This window comes from Lepidochelys olivacea (assembly GCF_965140295.1).
Source record: "Lepidochelys olivacea isolate rLepOli2 genome assembly, chromosome: 3".
Taxonomy (NCBI): domain Eukaryota; kingdom Metazoa; phylum Chordata; order Testudines; family Cheloniidae; genus Lepidochelys; species Lepidochelys olivacea.
In genome coordinates, this window is record NC_140413.1 from 52,138,415 (window position 1) to 52,165,897 (window position 27,483).

At 39.5% G+C, this 27,483-nt stretch overlaps 1 protein-coding gene across 1 annotated transcript in view; it reads right to left on the bottom strand.

Moving 5' to 3' along the window:
- The window catches only part of EYS (eyes shut homolog), a 1,492,075-nt gene that overhangs the window by 1,081,523 nt on the left and 383,069 nt on the right, over positions 1-27,483 (bottom strand). Inside the window, exon 11 of the mRNA XM_084624916.1 lies at positions 5,119-5,241. Within this exon, the coding sequence (XP_084481042.1) occupies positions 5,119-5,241 (123 nt within the window). The remainder of the gene's footprint in view (positions 1-5,118; positions 5,242-27,483) is intronic.

Here is a 27,483-nt window from a genome sequence, read left to right on the forward strand (position 1 = left end):
ACCATAAAACCAAGATACTTCCTGTGAGCTGGGTATGTAGACACAGGAAAGTAGGTGTTCTGTAATCTGAAGGTTCTGAAACAATCATGGGGTCTAGAGAAGATATAGTAGAAACAAGAGGCACCATATGTAATCGGATGCAACATGTGTATGTGTTAAGACACTTGAGTGTGTCTCCAAATCACAATCTATCATCAAGCAGTTTTACACTAAGTTGAATTATTTTTCTTGGAACACCTCTACTGGTATTTCAAGAGTCTCTGTCATCCTCTTAAGGTCTTGCAATGCTTTGAAATCATTAGGGTTGCCAACTTTCTACTCCCACAAAACTGAATACTTGGGCTGTCAATTAATTGCAGTTAACATACGTGATTAACTCAAAAAAATAATCATATTGCTGAAACTACAGAACCTGAACCACCAAAAAAGATAAATCAACCTTCTGCTGGTGGCAACCTTCTGACTCAGATAATGAAAATGAGCGGGCATCATTCTGCCCTGCTTTGGATTCTAATTGAGCAGAACCAGTCATCAGCATGGACACATGTCCCCTGGAATGGTGGTTGAAGTGTGAAGGGACATACAAATCTTTAGCACATCTGGCACATAAATATCTTGCAACGCCAGCTACAACAGTGTCATGTAAACACCTGTTCTCACTTTCAGATGACATTGTAAATAAGAAGGGGCAGCATTATCTCCTGCAAATGTAAACAAATTTGTTTTTCTGAGCGAATGGCTGAACAAGAAATAGGACTGAGTGGATTTGCAGGCTCTAAAGTTTTACATTTTGTTTTTGAATGAGTTTTGTGTACAGAATTCTACATTTGTAAGTTCAACTTTCACGATAAAGAGATTTCACTACAGTACTTGTAGTAGATGAATTGAAAAATACTCTATATTTATTTTTGATTACAAGTATTTGCCCTGTAAAAAGAAAAGTGAGCACTGTACTCTTCGAATTCTGTGTTGTAATTGAAATCAATATATTTGACAATGTAGAAATCATCCAAAAATATTTAAATAAATGATATTCTATTATTGTTTAATGGTGCAATTAGTCACAATTAATTTTTTTAATTACTTGACAGCTTTCCCCTCTGACCCTCCTCTGAGGCCCTGCCCCTGCCCTGTCCCTTCTCCAAGGCTTTCCCCCGCTGACTCCATCTCCCCCTCCCTCTGTTGCTCATTCTTCCCACCCTCAGTCATTCATTTTCACCAGACTGGGGTAAGAAGTTGGGGTGTGGGCTCTGGTGTGGGTCCAGGGATTATGGATTTGGGTGCAGAAGGGGGCTCCAGGCTGGGTCTGAGAGGTTTGGAGAGCAGGAGGAGGCTCTGGGCTGGGGCAGAGGGTTGAGGTGTGGGAGGTGTAAGGGCTCTGGCTGGGGGTGCAGCCTATTGGGTGGGTCTGGGGATGAGGGATTCGAAGGGCAGGAGGGGAATCAGGGCTGGGGCAGGGACACGGGAGGGGGTGTGGAGTGAAGGCTCCAAGCAGTGCTTGCCGCAAGCAGCTCCTGGAAGCAGCAACATGTCCCCCTTCTGGCTCCTACATGTAGGCACAGCCGGGCAGCTTTGTGCACTGACCCATCTGCAGGCACAGCCCCTGCAGCTCACATTGGCCATGGTTCCCAACCAATGGGAGCTGCAGAGCCGGCGCTTGGGGCTCGGGCAGCGTGCGGAGCCCTCTGGCTGCCCCTATGTGTTGGAGCTAGAGGGGAGACATGCCACTGCCTACTCACCTATCTGGGATCAGAAAACACTCCTTGTCCCAAAACACTGGCCCTGTAATGCTACGGGGTCTGAATGTTTCAGGAGGACTGTATAAGTAGTAAACCCCACCCAATCAAAACAAACCATCAGGGGAGAAATATGATAAAATAAACCTTTCTTGCTGTATTTCTGGCCCAGATTACTGGACATTTTGTGAGAAAGTTTACTCAAGAGATTTCCATACAAATTTTTCTGACTCAAAAAGTTTTGACTCAAGATAAACTTTTAATAAGCAATTGATGTTTTGGGTGATTAAAGAATTAGTTTTTTGAACCAAACTCTGAACCTTCTTCATGATGTAAAAGATAAAACAAGTTCACCACTTTGACAAGGGTTTTGTATTTTATTGATAATCTATTTAGCTAGGCAGTAAACTCAGTGCCAAGTGAATAATGAAAAGCACAAATACTGATAATTTGGGAATAGTGTTCTGCAGCATAAGGATTATTCAAAACATCATAAAACTAAAGCTTTTTTCCCCCAATTATTAAGTAGCCTTTTGTGAACATTTATATATTCTAAGTATTTAAGCTAAAATTAGAAAAAAATAAGAAAGACAAAGATAATGAAAATTAAATGTCCACAGTGACTGGGCAAAACTGTAAATTAACAACATGTAGCTGTAACAATAATAATTTTGTGGCAGAAACCTAACACACTATAGATTCTTAACGGGGCATTTACAATTTAGTTATTTTCTTCTTTCAGTTCTCCTACATAAATTAAATTTCCTAAATAAGTGGGGTGTGTCTGCTAGACTACAGTAGAGCTCTACAAAAATGCTTATGATATGATGCTTATGGTCTGATTCTTTTTTCTCCTTAGGCTGGAATGACCTCATCAAGAGAATTAAAGAGTGACACAAACAGTCTTTAAGGGAAGTAATTTCCTGTTTGCACTCCAGAAATAACAGAATGGTATAGAGAACATGCCGAAGTGGTGGTCAGTGGGAAAGAATATGGATATCCTCTTACTCTAAGACACAGAAAATTCCATTTCCCTTCAGATGTAAATAACAGCCCTGCAAAGGAAATAAACAGACTATTATGCCCATGGGCAATCTAGTTGTCTCACATTCCATTTCACACAAGTGAAGATTCCCTTGAAGGACTGGGGTGTAAATGGGAACTTAGATCTGATTTGAAGTAAAACATTTTTTAAAAATGCAACAGAAAAAAGTTCCATGATTAAAATGCAACATCTGAATATTTAAAATCTATATTTAAATTATTTTGATGATGGTGAACAGTCCTAGACTGACATATCTGGAAACAGAATTTCAAAGAACAGGTATGATATTGGAAATGGCATAGCAAGTGTAGACACCAATAGGCCCCTAGACCAGGGGTGGGCAAACTGTGCACTGCTGCCACACCGGAGCTGCTCCAGGTAAGTGACGCCAAGCTGGAGCCTGCACCCCGCACCCCTCCTGCACCCCAATCCCCTGCCACACCCCAGCCCTCTGCTGCACCCTGCACTCCCTCCTGCATCCCAAACCCCTGCCCTGAGCCCCCTCCTGCACTCCCCACCCCTCCCAGAACTCTGCACCCCTCCCTGCACCACTGCCCTGAGCCTCCTCCTGCATTGTGCACCCCCCTCCTTACGCCAACCCCCTTCTCTGAGCCCCCTCAAACACCACGCACCCCTATTCTGCCCCAACCCCATGTCCTGAGCCCCTTCCTGCACACCACATGCCCTCCCACACCCCACTCTCACTCCTGCACCCCAACCCCCTGCCCCAATCCTACATTCATGGCCTTGCAAGCAATTTCCCCACCCCAATTTGGCCCGCAGGCCAAAAAGTTTGCCCACCCCTGCCCTAGACCACTCCTGTAGATGAGAGGGATAACACATGCTCATTCCAAACCTCTTGGGCTGAGGCTCTGCTGAAAGTCTGTTGACTGAACACTGTCAACTATGGTTGTGAGTTTTGTGATGTGGACACCACCTCAGCACAGTGTAATGGAGCTGTGTTTCAAAGGAGCAAATTAGCCCAGTTCCTATTAATAGAGGCATTTCAGAGCTTAATGCTGATCATGGTTATCTTATTGAAAAGTGATATTATTTCATTTGTGACATTAGCAATACTGCATAAAACTGCAATTATACCAGTGAGCAACTGTAAACTAGTTCATTCCTACTGCAGCCACCATTGTCTTCACAGGTCTGAAAAAAATGTGTGTTATATTACACCCCTTTCATCCCACATACATTCTTCACCATTTAGTCCCAAAGGGTGAACCATGCAGAGCTGAAAGAACAGCAGCATTATCACCAGGCTGAAACCTTTTATTTTCACATAGCTGGCTCCTTTTTGCTAAGCGCAATAGCTAGCCCTATAGTTCTTATTCATCTCCTGGTCTCTCCTCTTTCTCCACATGTCCATCTCTTCTTTCAATTCCAGCAAGCAGCACTTCATAGGCATTAGGGTGTTTCTCTGTCTATCTATATACTTAAGTTGGTTCTTATACTATGTTCTTCACCATGGTAAGCAAGTACCTCCTCTCAGACTAGCCAGCACATGACAACCATCCAAGTGCAACCCACAGTCTTGGCTACTACTGTTTGTCCTCCCATTTTCCCTTGCTGTTACTGCTGTTCATCTACCTCTCCAAAACAGCAACTCAAAAATCAATATGTTCCAGACACTGACCTTATGGCATATTAGTTATTATGCCCCTGCCAAGGCATCTTTATTAGTTTTCCCATGAGCCCTCTAGAGGCTTCAGATGTGGAGCAGGAGTCATGGAACAGGCTGACCCCGATGCAAGGACTACTTTCCAGTTTTCTTAATCCTATTATATACTAAAATAAATTTGCACTTGCTAAGCTATTTATCATTAGGGTTGTGTTGTACCCTCCTTGAAGTGAACAAAGTATTCTCCTCCCTAGAATTGAATCTTATTCTTGTTTTTTTTTTTCTCCAAATCAGAAAAAAAAAAGCATGGTAGTAATACAATCTTCAAAAGATAAACATTACTGTATATAGCTGTCATTGACTGACTGGCTAAACTTTGAAATGCTATTCTGCTACACATAACAGGCTAGATATTTTCTGAACATTTTCTGCCTACTAGAGATTTTATTTGTTTTTCTTTATGATTTGTTTTTGCACTTGCTTGCTATCTGTTGACACAACAGCATTCATATCCGCAGTCTCTGCTCACTTTATAAGAGGGAATTAGATAAATAATGTATAGGACAGGACACCGCACTGGACTGAATCTAGTTTTATTAACACTAAATGAATAACATGTAATCAAAAGCACTGCATTTATTTTTAATTTTAGAATAGTTAATAGAGAATTTAAATATTTATCATCTTATTTAGAGTTTAAAAAATCTTACCAGTGAAGCCTGGAGGACAAACACATGTGTAGTCTGCAACCAGGTCTAAACAAGTTGAATTGCTTCTACAGAAGCTGTAAGTGCACTCATCAAAGTTGATTTCACAGTTCAGACCTTCAAATCCTTAATTGGAAAAAAAACAGTTTATTATTAGTTTATACCTATGCCTTCTTTTCTAAGACACAATTATTGTAAATAAATCAATTCTTATCAAATTACTCCAAGAAAACCACAAATAATTCTCTTTTATGGCTTTACTGCAAGATCTTTCTAAAAGCCTTTTCTGTTCTGTCTTTAGTACATTATCACTTTTGACCTTCAAGTGTACTTTTAAAGAACTACTATTTGGAAGAACACACACACAAACATAAGGATTTGGTATTCCCTTAAATCCACTTTTAGTTTTTTGTTTTAGTAATACTCTGAAAAAAAAAGTATACATTTTAAGATCACTTGTGAAGGACAGTGGTTTGTATTGATTTTTTGGGACTGATTTGCTAACAGTTTAAAATCAATATTGGTATAGTTTTTATTTATCTATTTATTTTATTTTCATTACTTAGGGTTAGAGTTAGGATGTTCTACAAAAGTCTTCTTTCATATGCATTTCTAGTTGATATCTAGATTGTTTAGCAATCTAACTCCTACATCATCAAAGGCAGTAAGGTGTTGCAGTCCACCCTCCAATCTTCTAATTGTGTACTCCTCCACAACATTTGATTATCTTCATTGCTCTCCCACAGTCATACTGTGAAGATTGGGCTAAACCAAATTTCTGCATTGTGGCAGCTGCTGTGCCTCTCCTAGTCATCAGGAATGGTCAATGGGGAGAGACAGTGTGACCTAGAAGCCATTGGTGGTACACTAGTCTGCGTCATCAATTCTTGTCAAGTCTAACACACTATTTTCATGATAAATGCACAAAAGGTGGCATGTAAGATACCACTGAAAAACTAATAGCTCACTGATCATTAATATTCCTCTGTGATGTATATGCAGGGTGTGTATAAAAATTATAGATATGTGCAGAATTATGTTCTTAAAATGTGTTTGACAAGTAGTGCATAAGTATGGTCTGCCTTAGACAAAAGAATGTGTATTTGTTTGTCTGTCCAGCCTGCTCATCAGTTAGAGACAATGAAGGTCTATTTATATACAAGGTAAACAAAGCCATCAAGCTAGTAAGAGGGGGAGAAGACAATATGGCATCTAAAGCCTAGCAGTAAAGAGAAACTTTATATGGTCCATAAAGACAGAGTTTGAATCTCAAATGATAAGCAAATGAATCAATTGATTGTATAGAATATTATTGTATTATACACATGTATCAAGTATGGTCTTTTATGAATGCTAATGGAACACTGCTGATTAATATCATGGTAAAATGAATGTGTTAAGACTATATGAAATAATTATAAGTACTCACTTCTATTATGCTTTGAAGTCTGTGATCAAACAAAGGGAGAAAGGGATTTTCTCCCAGATAGAAGGAAATGCAGTTCACTACCTGTCTCCAATAAAAGGAAGCAAAAACAATGGAATCACCATTTACATATGAATCAGCAGGAGATGGGAATTCCACAGGAAGGGAAGAATATCATGTGGTAATCCTGAGTCTAGAGATAAAACAGTGAGTTTGGGAATATATAAGGAAAGAAGATGACATCTTGGCATCCATCATTAGACAGAAAAAGGGGGCCAGAGTTCTTGCAAGTTGAGAAAGGTGTATCCTTCAACCACGGGGATTGAAGTCTCTAGAAAGGATGACTGGTGAGAAAACTATCTTGAACAAATATTGTAGCTTGTTAAGTTAATGTTATTTGTTTGTAACCATTTGGTCTTTATCCTTCTACTTGAACTCAGTTAAAACCTCCCTCTTTTTGTTTTACTTTTAATCTAAACCAGCTCAATGCAGAGTTTGAATTGAAGTGACTGTTAGCTCCAGTTAAAGTAATATGCTGTGCTTTTGTCTCTTTAAAGGAACAAACATTATTAATTCTTTGAATGTTCCAAGAGAGGGCTGGACCCTTCAGGGCAGATGGTTTTCCAGAAATTTGGGGTGTGTTGGGGGTCACCCTGCAAGTAGTAATCAAGGTTGGGGGAGACCAAAGTATGTCTGTGATGTAACAAGCACGCTGCTTGAGTCAGAGTTGCTGAACCAAGCCTGTTCAGCACACACACACACGCAATGCATTTTGTATTCTATCTGAGAGCATCCAGACAGGGAGCTACAACAGCAGAGGCACTTAGGGTAACAGGACAAGGGGTGAAAATCTCTCACTAGTCTTGATTGCACCCCCAAATATGACAGACAGTCAAAAAGATGGACTTTACTCTTTCTAGCTGGGAAGTCTAGCAGACTGTTAAAAGATTTTCTGGAGATTCTAATTCCAGCAAAAACGAGTTTCTAGTCATTGCAAATTCTATTGCAGCCCAGGTAGGGGCTAATGGCTGTACACAGAACTTGGATAAATCTTTTTATCTGTGCAGTCAAAACTGAGGTTAGAGAGGTTCCAGGATCCTAATGTGGATTCAAACTTGATGGCTCCTTTTCCAGAAAAAGAGCTGGACTATGCCATAAAGCTTATGAAAAGAGGAAAGGCTCCAGGCCTGGATTATATCCACATAGAGTTCTACTTCACATGGGACCAAAAGCTGGCTGCTTTGTTTCCTCGTCTGATGTTTTGAGGACATCTGCATTGCAAAAGTCTAGCACAGAGCAAAGTTCGTAGACATTCTGAAACCAGAAGAAATTGCTGGAAAATCCCAAGAGCTACCAATCCATCTCTCTCCTTTGTGTCACATACAAGCTTATGGAGAAATTGATTCTGATGAACATCAATGAGGTTATCCAAACACAACTGCCCTTTGTTCAGTTTGGCTTCAGATGGGTATTATTAACTCACAATCAAGACATTTACCTAACACAAGACACTGAAGATGCCTTTGAGAAAGGGAAGAATATTGGTGCCATTATGGTGGATATATCAACTGCTTCTGATACTATCTGGCATATAAAGTTTACCGCCAAATTCTTGTAGACTGCTCCCTGTAAGTCCATAGTGTGGTTTATTATTAATATTATAATAAGTTGGAGATTCATCTTGCAAGCTGGATACAACTCCAGACATCTTAGTCATGGACTCCCAGAAAGATCTGTTCTAGCTCCTCCCCTTTTCAACTTATATTCTTATGACTATCAACAACTAAGGCTGATGAGTATGCATATACAGATATATCCATCTTGCTGATGTGGGTAAAAATCTATATGAAGGTTATAGGCTCAGACTTTAGATGATCATGATGGTCCCTTCTGGGCTTAGTCTGCCCTTCTGCACATTGCAGGCCACAGAACCTCACCCACTCTTTCATTAGACCCATACTTCTGGCTCAATTACTTCAATCCTCAAATCATGATTTAATTACTTCAAGTTACAGAGAATCACCATTTACTCTAGTTTAAACCTGCAAATGACCCCATCCGATGCTTCAGAAGAAGGCAAAATGCCCCCAGGGTTTCTATCAGTCTGACCTGGGGGGAAATTCCTTCCCGACCCCAAAGATCAATTAGACCCTGAGTATGTGGGCAAGACCCACCAGCCAGATATCGAGGAAATAATTCTTTGCAATAACTCAGAGCCCTCTCCATTTCTGGTCATATCACCAGCTATTGGAGATATTTGCTGCTAGCAGTCACAGATTGGCTACTTGTCATTGAGATGACAGTCTCATCTCACCATCCCCTCCATAAACTTATTTTGAAACCAATTAGGTTTCCTCCCTACCCCCACTGCTCCTCTTCGAAGGCTGTTCCAGACTTCACTCCTCTGATGGTTAAAAACCTTTGTCAAATTTCAAGCCAAAACTTGTTGATGGCCAGTTTATATCCATTTGTTCTTGTGTCCACATTGTGCTTAACTTAAATAACTCCTTTCCCTCTCTGGTATTTATCCCTCTGATGTATTTATAGAGAGAAATTGTATCTCCCCTCAGCCGTCTTTTGGTTAGGACAAGCCAAGCTCCGAGTCTCCTCTTATAAGGTAGGTTTTCCATTCCTCTGAGCAGCCCTTCTCTGCACCTGTTCCAGTTTGGATTAATCTTTCTTAAACATAGGAGACTATAACTGCACATGGTATTCCAGGTGAGGTCTCACCAGTGCCTTGTATAATAGTACTAACACTTTTCTGTCTCTACTGGAAATATGTCTTGATGCATCCTAGGACTGTATTAGTCTTTTTCACGGCCACATCACATTGGCGGCTCATAGTCATCCTTGAATAACAAATACATCCATGTCTTTCTCCTCTGCTAACTCTTCCAACTGATAAGTCCCCAGCTAAGAAGCAAAAATTCTTGGTGTTAGGCCCTAAGTGCATGACCTTGCACTTTTGCCTATTTAATTTAATCCCATTTCTATTACTCCAGTTTACAATATTGTCCAGATCTTCATCTTCTGGTCCTCCTTTGTATTAACATTATCTCCCAACAGTGAGTCATCTGCAAATTTTATTAGCACACTTTCACTTTTTGTACCAAAGTCAGTAATAAAAATGTTGAATAAGACTGGTCCCAAGACTTTTCCCAGAGGAACTCCACTAGTAACCTCACTGGAGCCTGACAATTCATCTTTCAGTATGACCTGCTGTTGTTTCCCCTTTAACCAGTTCCTTGTTCACCTTTCAATCCTTATATTAATCCTCATCTTCTCCAATTTAATTAATAATTTCTGATGTGGAACTGTATGAAATGATTTTGTGAAATCCAGGTAGATTAGATCTACTGGACTTTCTTTGTCTAGAAAATCAGTTATCTTCTCAAAAAAGGAGATAGGGCTGGTCTGGCATGATCTACCTTTTGTAAAACCATGTTGTATTTTATCCCAATTACAATTTACTTCTATATCTTTAACTACTTTCTCTTTCAAAATGTGTTCCAAGACCTTACATCCAACTGAGGTCAAATTTACAGGTCTGTAGTTTTCTGGATCACTTTTTCCCCCTTTCTTAATAATAGGAACTTTATTAACAATTCTCTAGTCATAAGGTACTACCCCCAGCCCTGCCCTGAGTTTACAGATTGATTAAAAATCCTTGCTATTGGACTTGTAATTGTGTGTGCCAGTTCCTTTAATATTCTTGAAAGGAGATTACGTGGGCCTCCTGATTTAGTCCCATTAAGATGGTTGAGTTTGACTTCCACCTAGAATGTGGTAATTTCTGCTTCCATTACCTTGTTTCTATTAGCCACCCTGCCACTACCCCTAAACTCTTCATTAGCCTTATTAAAAACTGAGGCAATATATTTATTTAGGTGTTGGGACATGCCTAGATTATCTTCAATCTCCACCCTATCCTCAGTGTTTACCAGTCCTACTTTTCTTTCCTTGTTTTCTTTTTTTATTTATATGGCTATAGAACCTTTTACTATTCATTTGAATTTCCTTTGCAAGATCCAACTCTGCTTGGCTATTGGCAGTTCTCACTTTACCTATACTTTCTCAGCTCTGAGAGGTAGCTTTTCTTGCTGATCCATCTCATCTTCCATTCCTGGTAAGCTTTCTGCTTTCTCTTAATCAGTTATTTGAGGTGCTTGCTCATTCAGCTTTCCAGCTTGGTCTGCAATCCTTCCCTACAATTCCATCCCCCCCACCGCACCCCCCAGCCCGTGCTTGGGATACAGGCTTCATATAGTTTAAGTCAAAGTTGCAAAAACTAATTCCAAGCCTCCTCCACATTCAGATCCTTGATTTCTTCAGTCCAGTCCACTTCCCTAACTAATTTCCTTATTTTTTTTTAAAGTTTGCACTTTTGACATCCAGGACTCTAATTGCAAATCTATTTTTTGTTTATACTTCCATTTAGTTTAAACTGAATTAGCTCATGATCACTTGAGGATTGTCCTCACTGACCAATTTTTCCATGAGATCCTCACTACAATACTAAATCTAAAATGAACCTCTTGTCAGTTCAGCAACTATTTGGTGAATAAATCTGTCAGCTATCACCTCCAGGAAAATCTGGGCCCTGCTACTATTAGTAGCACTTTTCCTTCAATCTGTATCTGGGAAGTTAATGTCTCCCATAATCACACAATTCCCAGTAGCATGTATTTTATTAAAAACATCAAAGAGGTCTCTATCCATATCCAAATTGGATTCTGGGGGGGTCTGTATCATACCACAAGCATTATCCCAAGGGAATATGTAGTAGCTTTCTTCCCCAAAGTGATTTTGACCCAAACAGATTCTGTTTTATCCATTTCATCACTTCTAAATTTCTTTACATTCTACCTCATCATTAATAATCACTCAGCAAGGACATTAATGCTCTTACCACATCAATAGAGACTTATATTTAGTGAGTCTAAAATGGCAACAACAACCGTCCATTTGAATGGTCGCCTGGCTAGTCTGGCCAGGTGACCTGGCCCTTACAGTATGTGTTGAAAATTGGTCCACTTTCTTTCCAGCCATTTGCCACTTTTTTTTTTTTTAAGAGTCAACCTGGACTGCAGTTTAACAGTCTGGAACACAAATAAAAAGATCATCTCTCGCACTTCCTTGCTATCGGGAATCTCCTGGGGAGCAAAGGCAAATATTTTATGAACCTCAGTCCTGGTTCTGGTATTTATTACAGTGGAATATTTTGCAGAAGTATAATGCAGAAGTCAGCACACATATTTCATTTATTTGGAGCTGAATACAGCTACCCACATCATTCATGGTTACCTTAGCCATCCATTAATATCTACAGAATGGAGACTATGAGCAACTAACATTTAGAAAATTCTAACTACTAGGAGTATCAGCGATTTCTTAACATAAAATCTGCTGAAGAATCTCCACTCCAATATTTGACATTTTATATTCTTGTAAATGTATTCTAATGCATAGTCACGCTACAAAATGACTATCATTAGTGCTGTCACAGGCCATGGCTGCAAGAAGACCATGACAAATGCTAAGCTATCAGCACCTTCAGTGCATGGCATAGTCTCATAATTTCTCAAACTGACCATGGAACCAATTTCCACTGATCCCTAAGTCACAAAGCTTGACAATTACTCTGAGTTCATTAATAATGTATACGGTAACTGTTCTCATTCACAATCAGAGTTTAATCAGACCCATGTATCACAGGTAACAAGTAAACTACAGCATGATCAGTATGAATGCCAAGATTTATTTTCCTAACTCAAATAATCTAAACTAGTCAAGCAGAATAAATAGTGAAATGATCTCATCTAACCTTGATTTTCAACTGATATCCAGTACCCATATTGGCTTTAAATTTAAAACTAACTAATTGTAGAGGTGACATTTTACTAAAATTATTTGCAACAATTTCATTTTAATTATGTTTTTCAAAAAGAAAAGGAGTACTTGTGGCACCTTAGAGACTAACCAATTTATTTGAGCATAAGCTTTCGTGAGCTACAGCTCACTTCATTGGATGCATACTGTGGAAAGTGTAGAAGATCCTTTTATACACACAAAGCATGAAAAAATGGGTGTTTACCACTACAAAAAGTTTTCTCTCCTCCCACCCCACTCTCCTGCTGGTAATAGCTTATCTAAAGTGATCACTCTCCTTACAATGCGTATGATAATCAAAGTGGGCCATTTCCAGCACAAATCCAGGTTTAACAAGAACGTCGTGGGGGGGTGGGGGTGGAGGAGGGTAGTATTAATACTTGGTGGCATGGGCCCCTTGGTGAGGGCCTTATGTGCTAATTGCACTTCCTCCTCTCTCCCCTGTGGAATATCAGAGCTAATTTTGATTTCATTAGGAGTCTAGTTACAGGCTGCTGAGCTCACTTTGGGCTAATGGTGCACCAGCACTGAAGCTCCCCTACTACAAGCTGAATTCACCAAAGAGCTGAACTGACTAAGAGCTGAAATCACTGAGTGTTGTGTTAAGTAGTGGGGGAGCCTGAAGATATATTGTGGAGCAGTTTGCGGGACGGCTGGAGTGCCTGGTGGACAGGCTGGTGGAGCAGTTCGTGGGACGGCGGGAGCTGCTTGTGGGCCACGGTGCGGAGCAAAGCAGTTCGTGGGGCGGCTGGTGGAGTGGAGCGGAGCGGAGCGAAGGCCTATGGAGCTGTGGGGCGGTCAGCTTCAGATCATGTAAGGTGCCTTTTACCCCCGCCCCCATCTCCACCCAGGTTGGGAGGTAAAGCTCTGCAGATAAACTTTTGAACTCTGGGGCTGTCCTGACCAGGGACAGAGACTTTTGGGTCATTGGACTTTTGGGACTTTGGGTGATTTGGTGTTGCTGGGCTCAAGAACCAAAGGGAAAGGGGCATGCCCCAATTTGCTTGGGGTGGGTTTTTTGCTCATGGGTTGTGTTATGAATCCTGTTGGTGGTGTTTCCCCAACATAATGCCACATTGTTTCTCTCTGTTATTAAAAGGCTTTTTGCTACACTCAGACTAGGTGCTTGCGAGAGGGGAAGTATTATTGCCTCTTGGAGGCGCCCAGCGGGGGTGGTATATATTTGTCCCAGGTCACTGGGTGGGGGCTCGATCCGGTTTGCATTGTGTTATTGGAATGGATCTCCTAGATATTGAACCCGGACCTTGTTGCTGCCAACTCTGACGGGAAAAAGGGTTACATTTTTGCATTCACATTATAATGCTTGTACTGGTATACGTCTTTACAATTTACCAGAAATGTAATGAACAGGAAGCTTCAGCTCATACTTTGAGCATATCATTTTTTTAGAGACAAAAAGTAAGCTGTGATAGATGTCCCAGTTATAAATAAACCAGACAACTTTATCTTTCCAAACTATAACACTTAGCCTCCTCCTCCTTAGCCCCCCCCCCCAAAAAAAAGAAAAAAAATCCTAGAATATTCCAAAAGGAAACCACTCATAAAAGTATATTAAAAAGACTCTCCAAATTCATTGAAAAAAATACTGAAATTTAGTTCTGTGAACCTTCCTTGCAATCACACTTTTGTTCACATATAGTAGTTAACACTGAACAATGTTGTGTTTATATAGAAATAGACCAAAAACAAAAAAAAAAGAAAAGAAAAAAATAGAACACCTTTTTCTGAAAGAACGAGAGAGCTTAAACACTTGGCACTGTGGCTCCATTCCAAAAAGAAGTATTATTTCTATTATAATTGTGTATGATACTCAGGTTTAAAGTGCACGGTTGTTTAGCTGTACCAGATATTTTCATGATAAACTTGTTGATCGAGCTTTCTGTAAAGTTCGCATGCTGTCCGTTTGTTTTCATTACCGTCATTCTATCATTGTTAAAATCATGGTTATAACATGAGACATAACACTTACAAATATACTATTTGTATCTTTTGTGTGAATATTTGATTTGTAGTTTGCTTTGATGGACATAGATGCAAATGAGACTTCAGAAATGAATAACATATCTTGACAGGGAAAAAATTCTAACAAATGCTTTGAAAACTATCAGGAAGACACCTCAATCCTCAGGCAATTTTTGAAAATTGTCACTTATAATAAAAATACATTATTTTGAACAACTTACCTTCAGGGCAAAAGCAATCATATCCATTGACATTATTCTGACAGACAGCACCATTCAAGCAGGGCCCCGAATCACATTCATTCACGTCTATGTCACAGTATTGGCCTGAAAAACCTGCGTGAAGAATGGAAGGTTTTGATTTTCTCAGTTCTCATGTATTCTTACATAAAGTTTTTATTTCAAATGTGTTTGCCTAATTAAAATGAAGAAACATTCAGTTGCAAATCCCCATTGCAGGAGGAGACTTGAGGCCAGAACGCTTGTGTTCAATTCTGGCTCTCCCACTGAAACATGGTATTACATTTGACAAGCTTCTTGGACAATATTTTAAAAACAAAACAAATGTTCACTGATTTTTGGGTGCTTTCAATTTATGGGCACCCATCATAAAACATGTCTGAACTCATTTCAGAGGTGCTGAACCTCTAGATTTCCCAGGGACTTCAATCATAAGCGAAGGAGCTCAACACCTCAGAAAGGAGTCAACAGGTGTCTTAAGCTGCACATGTAAAAACTGAGGAACCACAACATAGTAGATTGTTTTGAATCTACTCCTCCATTTACACAGCTGTAAAATATCATAATGCTTCTCTATTTAAAGCAATATTAGTTAAATAATTAATATCTGAAAAGCTTTCAGACTTAGTCAAATGAACATTGTTATACAAATCTAATAGTACATATTATTATTTATGTATTCAGTAATCCAGGAGAGTGAAATATTTTAGTACTGTACATATTTCAAGATTTTATTATTATTATTTCTGGAAACATATGAAGTTTGCACCTGAATTATTTTAGAGTGACAACATGGAAACCACAAATATTGCAACTTGGATGAGCCGGAAGAATGGAAGGCAAGTCAGAAGATATGCATTAAACAGCAGGTGCTGTATGAACCTGAGAAGAAGTAACACAGGATCCAATCCCATAAGGTACATAGTTCCCTCAGTTCCCACCAAAAGCAAAAATGAAGCACACAACACCTCAGAGAACCAGACTCTTAGTGCATCATATTTTATTTGTATTCCAGTTGATGCAACAAGCTCCTACTGCTGACTCCAACCAACAAAGGAAGCTGATGCTCAAACCTCTCAGTTCCACCACAGCAACATCAGTGTTTTCAAGTCAGTTGCACTAGTTTTACCGACGATAGAAATTTCCCGCCCCCTTTTTTTGTTTGCTTGTTATTCTGTCACTTTGCTAGATGTATGTCAAGAACTCCCCATTGTTGGCTGCCTTTGGAACATACTACAATCTGGCTCTGAGTCTTGGAAGAATTAGATTCAAAGTATTGCATGCATGTAACTTAATTTTTAAGTGTGCAGATTATATTATTAATATTTATATTATTAGAATATTTTATAATATTTTTGTGTAGGTAGATTTATAAATATAGCTACCATAAAATTATATTAGTTCCATCATCTGGATATTTCAACTGGGGAAATCAAAAGATAGTGGAATCCATCTTCAAACTGGGTCTGACTTTAACAACATCTAAAATATAGTGATCCAGACCCTCAGCAGGTGTAAACTGGTACAGCTGATGTGCACCAGTGGCACGTCTGGTTTGGATTTTTTAATGTTGCTATAGTAGGTAGGAATTCAAGGTGGTACAATAGTCTCTATTAAAAAAAAATTGCATCAGTGTAGCCACTGACATTCGCACAACTACTGTCATTCTGTGGCAGAGCCACCACAAAATACAATTTAATCAGAACTCCTTTTCGATTTAGTTCTTATTTTAAAGCATTATATAATGCCAAGGGAGTGGATTGGTAATATTTGTGTGTACCACAAGAGCCATAAAAAAATAAGTGAATATATCAGCTGAGTTTTAAGATATCATTGAGATAACCCTAGAGATTATAAGTGAGCTTTCCTTTTTTATTAAAAAAAGTAACATAATATTCCATGTCTTCTTTGTTAATAAAACAATGAAAAACAAGACTGTCTATTTATAAAATAGAAGTGATCCCATGTGAAGCTTATATTTGGTTGTATTTTCCTGTTCAATCCCTTTCAACAGTCGTTTGATTAATTATTTAAGGAGAAAATCACTTTTTTGTATTTATGTTTTCAGGATCACCAAATGTCATGAAATATTTAAACTTTGCAATAATATTTTATTTGCATTTTATTCCATAACAGTTCACTAAGCCTCTCAGAAGTCACCTATTTATGTGAGCAAGGCAAGCCCAAATTGTGCTTCACTTGTAAAACAATTTAAAACAAAACAGATGTAAATCAAACCAAATAACATTTTTCCTGGTGGTTTAAAAGGCAAAACCTTTCCTATTTTCCCTTTGAATTTTTGCCACATTTTTGATTTTGCACCTGTCAAATCCTTTTTATCAGTCACACTAAACGCTCAAAACCCTTTGGTATCATAATGAAACAATGCTCTGGAGCATATTTGTGGAAAACCAGCAAATTTGGTCTGGAATGAAGTGTTAGATTGGTTTTCCCTCAACAAGATAATAAAAAAAAAATATATATATCAATATATGTCCTATAGGGGATATGTCATCATTTTCATGCAGAGAATAAATTTTAGTGATAAAATAGCATATTCCTTACCAAAAGACATTTTTCTGAAGTAAAAGTGAATCACCTGGGTGACAGGTCAATATTTTGAAAAAAAATCTGTCAGGGATTTGTGTGTTCTTCTTTGGTTTATTATGATTATTGTTATGCTGGTGTAACCCACACATCTCCAGAGTGTGGTGTTCTGTCCCCTCTAGTGGCACCAAGACCACTTAGAGATTATTGACTCTGCTCTAGAGCCTTAGCTAACAGCCAGTTGGCTTTTAGCTCATGCAGTAGAGGCTCATGGACTAAGCTTCAGAGATCCCAGGTTTGACCCCACCTGCCGACGACCAGGATCTGTCGGTGTTACACTGGTTCGGAAGCTCTATATGTAAACACAGGGAGGTGAAAGAGCCCCAAACAAGTGATACAATAAAGGATTACATTTATTCCAAGATGGAGCCAGAAGGAAGCCTCCGTAAAGATAGGGTATCAACAAAAACACAGTTTTAAATAATGCCACCCACCCAAATCAATGGGTGGGGGAAATTGATGTGACAGGCAGTGAGATGGGACAGTTCCAGTGGCAAGGGAGGGAGATGTTCACCAAGGGATAATAGGAAGCTCTGCACTGGGAGTCTCTGGCACTCGTTGGCCATATGGGAAGAGGAGTGTTGATCAGCTAGCATTCCCTAGCTCCCAAGAGTTAGCCCAGGGTAGGGGCCATGTGAAGCACCTTTTGGCTCCCATTCTAGCAGCACACCATACTCACCCAAACTATGAATGGGAACCTGGCCTGACAGATGCTGAGAGTTTAGCTGATCACCTGTTTAGGAGGGCAGGAAGGATTTTTTTTTCTCCCATAGGCCAATTGACAGAGGACCAGAGAATTGTTTGCCTTCCTTGCAGCACCTGCAAGCCACAGTGAGTTAAAGTAGGAACACACTTAGTACCTAACTGAGTTACTGGGCTGGAGTTTATTCATCACAAATTGCAGCCAGTGTCCAGGGCAGTTAAGGGAATAAAATGAACAGTTCCTAGAGGTAAAAGACCTAGGATATTGGTTGGCCTTGGATTCATATGATAGGGTGAGACCTTGTGACCTTCATGGGCCGAGGTCTGACCTTATGTCTCTCACAGGCCGAGGTACCCTCCCTGCTGCACCCTCTGATCCCCTGGTGGGGATGAGGGGCAGCAGTACAGTGCTAGGACACACAGCTGAGTCCTGCAGGGGAAGGCTCAGGAGAGCCTCCCCCACGTTATCGGTTCTATGACAAGGAGCCCTGTAACACCTGCACTGGAACCAATTAAATGCCTGGTATAGGAGGAGGAGAAGGAGAGCGGAAGAGAGCTGGAGAGAGAGTGCGTGAGTGAATGCATGTATGGAGGAGAGGGTAATGTCCCTCCCTTGTGTTAAAGTTTAACAAAACTGGCAGCCTTCTGCTTAATTCCAGGCATACATCAGTCCTCATTTTGCCACTGTGTCCCCATCAATGAACTTGGTTGCTTTCATTTGACCCACTTGGACATAGTTCAGGACTGAGATGATTGGCAATGACGTACTGAGATTTTCATGTTGCAGAATTAGATTGACACTGATATCTGTTGTAGAAATACTCATGGAAGGGAAAAAATAGGGCTCAGGTAACAGAGTTTCCTTTTACTCTTCCTCACATAGGTTTAGAGAGATGCAAAAGAGGCAGGGTGTGAGCATTCCAAGCAAACAGATCCAAGAAATCTACAAAGAAGATCTACAAAGATCTACAGTAATACAAAGAGGCAATGCTTTTTCATGTTGCACTTTGGGTTCTTGTACAAATTATTTTGCCTTTGGCTGCCCAAATGCACAACACCACTTTTCTCTCAGAAATAAATTTCTAATAGCACATCCATTGGCTTGCCTAGAGATGTGAAGGTCTGGAAAAAAAAAACAGGAAGTGTTTAGAAAAAATCCCTCCCTCCCATTTTTTTTCCTGTTATGGAAAAATTGGAAATTTTGGGAGAAATTGAAAAAGAAATGTATGTTAAATATTTTCTCTCAGTATGAATGGTGAATGAATTTTAGAGTGATGTTTAAAATGATATCACTGCTGCACTTCAGTCCTTCAAAATGCTTTCTAATAACAAATAAGTATTTAAAAAGAAGCTACTTGATTAAAAAAACAAAAACAAAAAAAAACAAATAAAAAGCCATAGTATTAGGCTATCCCAATTCTTGTATATACCATACCTGGAGCTATCTGCCCCTGAGTAATATTATTAGAGCCCCAAATCAGTACAGGGCACTTTCATCTGTACTAGAGAACACAAGTGAGGACAACAGGGCCCGTTTCTTGTGGATTACTGTCTGCCTGCCCCAGGTGACTTCAGTCCACCTAGAAATAGAGTTTGCTAAGGAGACAACGTGAGCAGGAGAGGAGAACCAGCCTCAACCCTGAAGGTGTTGTCCTCCTGATTGGCCATGGTGAGCCTCCCACTCATCCCAGAGATATCAACTCTTCTCAGGAGACTAGGATGTTCACACCCTTTTTCATAAAAGGGAACAATAATCTGCTTCCTGACTGCTTGTCTAGAGTCATTGGGGCAGATAGGAAGATGCCAGTGCCTACAGGGACTCAGAAGACAGTCTTGTGGGGCTGAAATGGATCCTGCCTCCGAGTCCTGACATTGATATTCACAGAGGAACCAACCACACTTAGCATAGAGGTGCTCTTATTATTTTCAAACTGGTGTAATTGATCATCTTCTAACATATGGAAGAGTTCCCACACAGTCATTCAGACAAAATGATACCTGTGTTTTGTAAATACTGCCAAATGAAATATGCATTCCAAAATCTACTAGGATGACCAAACACATCCTTGCATGTATGAAACAACCTGCAGACATTAAACAATACTTCCTGAGTTAAAATGAAGGTCAAGTTAATGAGCATGAGGTAGATGACACTAACAGTGGGTGCATTTGCAAAACATTTGTGATCCTGCTGGTAATAGCTCATCTTAAGTGATCACTCTCCTTACAATGTGTATGAAAAACAACCATTTTTTCATGGTGTGTGTGTATATAAATCTCCTGACTGTATTTTCCACTTTATGCATCCGACAAAGTGAGCTGTAGCGCACGAAAGCTTATGCTCAAATAAATTGGTTAGTCTCTACGGTGCCACAAGTAATCCCTTTCTTTTTACAGATACAGACTAACACAGCTGCTACTCTGAAACCCGTGAACCGCTAGTGGTCACTGTAATAGAGTTTGAGAACTTCTGTGTGCCTCTGGAGGGCAGTATGTCATGGAGTGTAACTGCTTTAGGACTTCACACTCTGCTTCCGGCTCTTAACTGTGCAGAGCCTTGACCTATAACAGCAACAGAAGAAGAGACTGAACACATTTCTGGGTATGAGGAGTGATTACACAGAGCTAGCATTCTCCCACTATCACTTTTACCTTCAAGGTTAGATTAGCTACTCTTGTTCTCCTTAATTTATTTATTAAAGAAAATGGGACAATTGGGCCCATTTTGATTTGTACAAGCTGATAATTCTGTGCCATAAAAAAGTGAAGTTTGCTAGTAGAGGATTAAATCTGTTTCCTTCTATTTCTGTTTCATATTCACAGACACATTTTGAGAGTTCTTAATCTTACAAAGTAATAAATTTGACAGTGATGTCCTTTCATATAAAAGCAGTACAGTATCTCATAATGCAAAATTTCATATTTAATGATTATTTCCTACTTCATTCTGCCCCATCATGATTGGTTTGGGATCAGTGTTGTAGTTGTGCATACAAAACCTTTACTAAGTCAATGGGAGTATATGTGCAATGGATTGGAGGCTCAAACACCTGTGTTTTACATTTTACACATTATATGTGTCTTAATATTTTGCATTAAAAGAAAATTAAAATTAAGTACTGAACGAGGTTGAAAACACAATCAACTTCATAGTATGATAGAGGAATTCTGTAGTCTTCAGCTTTGGAGTGAAAAACATAATAGAAAAAATTAAGAAGAATATCTGTTTTATTTGAACAGTCTAGTTTCTTAGTGCAGTGATAGGTTAAACCAGTCTTTTGTCTCCTGAAGAAAAAAAAAAAGAATCAGCATTTACAGAATGTCGTGGTTGAGAAATTAAACACTATGAAAATGAAATTCTGAACGGCAGGGTAAATTACTGTTAACCCTTTACTATTAAATTATTCTAAACACATAAGAATTATCAAACATGTAGTTGCTCTCTAATTAGTGTAGAATTCCTTCTGTAATTTATTGAAAACTGGGTGTTTTGAAGAGCATACCATATTAGCAGAGCAGTTAGCTATTTATCTTTTACAGGAACGATCACATCTTCCTAGTTTTGATGTCTAGTTCCACAATCAATTTGTCCCAGGCATCTGCTATCACAGTGCTGAAGTGCAAAAATTTGGTCTTAGAAATTGTTCCAAAACATCATCTTGACGTTACAGATATTGAAAAATTCAGAGATCAGACTTCGTCTCAATGGAAGTATGAGATCATTTTCACCAAGACAATTTACACTGGCTTCCTAAGTGGCAAATATGTTAAGGTTTTGTTATCTGTGTCTGATTGCTTTGCAGAACTGCTCCAAAGAATCTGGTTGAACTGTTATCTAGATAAATCTCATCTGCTTCAGGTTGTTGAAGGAATGTTCAAAAGGTTAGATTGTTAAAGACTGGTAGGAAAGCCTCCTAGCCTTCTGTTTTATGGAATATGCTGACTCCTCATGAGCTGTTTAGAAAATCCCCACTTAGGAAAGGGGGAAAGAAGGGAGATACAATAATTTGGTTTCAGTGCACCTCCTCTTTCAAGTGTGTGTTATATATATATATATATATATTATTGCTCTTGGCTATTGTTCTATTTTTTTTCATATTGCTGTTTTCCAGTAAATTACAGATGGGGTAACTCACTTCAACACAGTGCATTTGAAATTCAGAACAGAACTCAATTTTTTCCATTCACAGTGTTACAACCTGGAATTTTGTGAATTCTTATCTGCTGCTCACAGCAACTTCGAGCTTACCCACAGGTCTCCACTTTCTCTTGCTGTGTGTGGTTGCGGGGAAGGGAAGAATTTCCTGATCCCAGGGAGCAAAGGGCATTCTTCTGTAGGTAGGGTAGGGTAGGGGTGAGAGAATATCCTCTGCCACGTCAGTTCACTTCATAGGCCCTTGTCAGAAAGGGGCCCAGAAAGATCGAAGTCACCAGCATTTCTGCCTCCTATGCTGAACAATCCTCATGCTTAACAATAATAGGCAGAAGAAGGGCACTAGTAGCTTACCCCTTTCTGAGAAATTCCTCACAACTCTGCAGCACTGTTCCTATGAAAAATGGGGAAGAAATTCCCCTTAGTGTACCAGGCTAATAGGAAACTTAGCCTCATGGAAATCATACTTTGCTTTATAGAAAACCCTTCTTTTGGGATGGGACCCTCCTGAGCTAGGACTGAGGGTTCCTTAACAGCACAGATGTACTCTGGAGCATTTGTGTCCCATACCACTGGAAGACCCAGCACAATGGGAACAAGAGGAGTGTCTGTAGTCACATGGTTGCTTCATGTGGCATGGCCAGTCCACCTCCTGCAAAAGGCCCACTCTTTGGATTGGTGAGACTACTAAGGCTCTTTGCCAGCCCTTACAAAGAGAAAAGATGGGGAAGGAGGCAGCCTGTTCCCTCCAGAAAACTGTGGAGGGAGTGAAAGGGCCTCTCTATTACCCCAAAAGGTACCAGTGATAAAAGAGGGGTTAGAAGTACAAAATAAAATAAGATTCATGTTGGAAATTCAGTATGCAGGCTAAGGGATTTATGGGAAAATCATTCAAACACAAATAGTCAATTACTAAGGATAATAGTGGAGAATAAGTTATCCTGGAGTAAGCCATACAATTTAGTAGTGAAACAGGCCAATGCAAATTTAGGCTGCATACACAGAGGCATCCTGTCACAGACCAAGGGTAATACCAAGGGGTAATAGCATCTTTGTGTATGATTCTTCTGCCAATACACCTGGACTAATGCACTGAGTTCTGTTCAACTTATTACAGAACGAAAAGGTGGGTGAGGTAATAGAATAGCTTTTATGGGACAAACTTCTGTTGTTGAGAGACACAAACTTTTGAGCTGGGGCCAACATGGCCACAACAACTTATTACCAAAATTATATTTACGAATTACTCAGAATTCAGAGAACAGCAACAAAAGTGATCAAGAGTCTGAAGCATTTGATTTATGAGTACAAATGAAAAGCATGTCCTAAATGAAGGTTAAGGAGGTCAGGCTGGGGGCATAATAAGCCAGTATTTAAACAGTGTGTCTGACTGGGGTTAAATAGAAAATATATATAGAATATAAGGAAAAGAGATTCAACACAGATTAATTATGCTTTTAAAATAATTTACAAAGGGATGAGGTAGAAATCCCATCATTTTATAGAAACCCCATATAAATTTAGACTCGACAAAACTTTAGGAAAGTTTCCATGGGAGGAAAGAATCCTGCATTGTCAGGAAAATGGAATCAAAGACCTAAAAAGGTCTTTTCCATCTTTAATTTTGATATTTCTGTGAATTTAAGGTGAATTAAATATGCTCATGCTTCTAATTCCTCCAGACACAGAAGTACATTCCATTGGCATTTTCTATATTTGCAGTGTTCCTGAGCTGGCAGGCAGCAGTGAATCTTTGGCACAGGCCATTGCAATATTACAGCCACTCAGTTAACGAAGGTGAAGTCTTGCATTTATGGAAGTGTACTTTATACTGCAATGAAAAAATACTAGGAAGGAGTGAATTCTTTGCAAAAAAAAATAATTTTGTTCAAGCCATAAAGATTAATTTTTATTCAGATAACTTGAATTTTACTTAAATATTTTACACCTTTTTCATTTTTTTGGTTTACTGTATATGCTAAAAAACTTGGGGACATATATTCAGATACTGTAAATTGGCATAGATCCATTGATGCCAATGGAGCCATGCCAGTTTATGCTAGCTGAAGCACTGAGTTTTTATGATTTGGACAGACTTGAATGTACAAAGCAATCAAACCCAAAAGAAATGCACTGCGATTCATCAGCCGAGAAGAGTTAAAATTAAAGCAATAAAAGGGCAATCATATATTGAATACAAGAGCCCTTCTCAGGGCTTTCCTATAATATAAAATTGCACTGGCATAACCTGAATCAGCATTTAAACAGATATAATGAAACTGGGGCAAAAGGTTGTCAGGACACTTGTTCTGGTAAAAGGCAGGCTGATGTCACTTTCTAATCAATTTATAGTCAGATAAAATAAAATGAAATAACAGTGTCCACACCTCCTTTCCATTGGTTTAATGACTTCTGGTAAACATTTAATTTGGAGCTGTGCATAAGGCCTTATCTACACAAAGTTATACAAGTTCACTGGGGAAAAAAAGAGTGATACCAGTGCATAACTGCATCAACAGTAGGGTGTTTGCTGATATACGGATGTATGTGGGATTTTTAAATCACATCCTTAAGCAACATTACGACACTGGCAAGAATTTTTAGTGTAGGCCTGGCCTTGTAACTAAATTACAAAAAGAGTAATGCTGCCAAAAATCAAAGAGTTTGAAAAGATAGTACTTTAAAAGTCAAATATTCAGGATGTAGTGAAGGTTTCCACATTAAAACACAGATTTAAAAATACTCCTCTAGCACTCTGATATGTTGTCATTTCTTTTTAGCCCCATGTTTCCCGACTCTCCTCTAGGGCCTCACTGTGCTCTCTACCCCAAAGCACCCATCACAAACAGTCACACTCCTCCCAGGCTCCTCTCCTTTATTTTCCTGACATGTTCCGAGTCTCTCCATCCTTTCCACATGAATCTCTGCTTCCCAGACTCCTCAGCAACCCTACACCCTGAACTCTCTTCTCCAGTCTGTTTCCCCCAGCTCCTGTGAGCCAGTGTCCTCTGCACCACCACCTCTCCTCCTGCTGTGTGTCCCTTCCCACCTCCCTTCTGAGCCTGTGTCCCTCCCCTATACTTCAACCTCCTTCATGGGGAGCAGAGGGGAAACTCGAGCTACCCCAGTCAGGGGGCCAGTGACCTGGGCTCCCCCCACCTTATACTCAGGCAGGAGAGAGTTGAGCCAACCCCAAAGGGTGACCCTTTCTGGCAGGAGATAGCAAATGTAAATAACTCCCTTCTATTCCCAACAGTACTTCCTTCATTGCTCTCTCCCCTTCAGGCAGAGATAAAGTTGAGTGAGTGGGAAGAAACAATATAGTTTCTCACATACTCCTTCCCACCACCCGCCCTAAAATTATACACATGCATGCTACCAGGAAAGACATACCAGACTCTGGAGCTCAGCAAGATTAGGGTAGGTAGAACTAGGGACCCCAAGGGTCACCTTTGAAGAGGTAGTGGAGAATGGGAGTGGAAAAAAGATTGCTTCAAGTAAACGATCTTCAGCCCTGATCCCTTTTTCTCACACTCAACTCCAGCTCCTGGTCACTACTCTTCTCCTCATTACCCTCTTCACAGGGAATAGTTTTTCTTTCTTGATCTCACTGATCTCTTACTCCTTAATTATGCTTTTGTTCAGTGGCTTCCTCTCCTGGTCTCAAAGGTCTTTAGGAGCCTCTCCTTCAGTCCTTCAAACTTCCTAGATGCAGTCTGGAGACTAGACTGTAGCAGAAGCCCCCAGCCCTCTTTCCCATGCCAGAAGCTTTCAGGAGCCCCTTCAAAACTGTTCTTAAAGATTGGCAACTATGGACAGTCCTCAGCACCAATATCGCAGCTCCACTTCAATAGCAGAAGGTGGAGACACACTATTTATGTCTCATCAGTCAAAGCTGAGGCATTTGCCAAAAAATCCACTTGACTTCCCACTCCAAGAAACCTCAGGCTAGTTCTGCATATCATGATCACCAGGAGTTATGTTTGAGCGGGGAAGGAGCAGGGGAAAATGTTTTGTTCCCCCCCACCCAAAAAAAAAAAAAGTTAAAGCCCAGTTTGTTTCGAAGTTCAATAATTTTATCTAGGAAGTGGTTTATGGATTGGGTCCTGGGTGTCTGGAAGATAGCTATTCGGTCACCACAATCCCTTTTATGACAAGATGACAATCCCTTTTATGTCAAGGGGCAGGGAGCAGGGCTTTTTCTCAAGTGCTGTCCACCCTGGAAATTCCCTGTAAACTTTCAAAGCATGCTGAAAAATCTGCTACACATTTCGGATCTTTTTAAGGTTGCAAGTTGACTAGGAAGGCTTTCTTTCAGGGATTTGTGGAGTTTGGAAATGTTCACTTATCACACAAAATTATATAAGTTTGTATTTATCAAAACTAATACAAAAGTAAGAGAAAAAAACTAGAGCGTGATGAGAGAAACTAAATTTCAAGTAGCTAGTTATTTACAGAGTACTAAAACAATGAGCTCAAGCTGAATTCTGATGTGCATTATTTCTGGGCACATACTTAACCTGTTTATGCATGTACATGTTTTTCAGGTTTGCTTTTGGTGCTGATTTTTCAAAATTGAGCACAAACCATCTGTCTGCTTAAAGTGATAATATTCATTTCAACTCCTTCTATAAGCAGGTAAAGCCAGGTGTCCTATGCAAAGCAGAATGATTACAGCTCCTAACTATATGCCTGTAATTTGTACATTTCAAAAAGCAAACGGAAAGCCAAAATTTCACTATTATGTATGTAAGCTGGTTACCTAAAAAGTATGAATTTCTAGTGTCTGTAAATTATAAATTTAAAGTACTTTAATTTTAAATACTCATGTTTATATGATAGCAAACATAAGAATTGTTTTATTGAAACTATTGTCTCTTTTTTCAAAGTTCATGAAAGCTCTCTAGTTATACACATACGCAGTTAGATTGTTAAATTCACAGAAGTAGTTGTGTACATCTACTTTCTGCAAAAAATCCCAGCTATGTGCATTCGGATACCAGATTTGCTCACACAAATCTGGATTTTGCTTGCAAAATTTGAAAATCTGACCTATATAATGAATGCTGCAATATCAATATAATGTGCACATGGAAAGCTGTTAGTGAACATGCATCTTCATCTTGTGGAGTCAGATGTGAAGATTGGCAGATTCTTATAAAACATTTATTCCTTAAGTGTCACAATAGCTCGTTTTTTGACCCAGAAATTCCTTAATGCATTATATACACACTCTTCTGAAACCCATTAAATCTCTGCAAAGAAGCTAACTAACAAAACAATTCAGTAAGAGCTAAAAAACAAAAACAACAAAACCAAAACACCCTACCCCAGTAGAGTGTTTACTCTGAAAAGGGAGAAGCACCAGA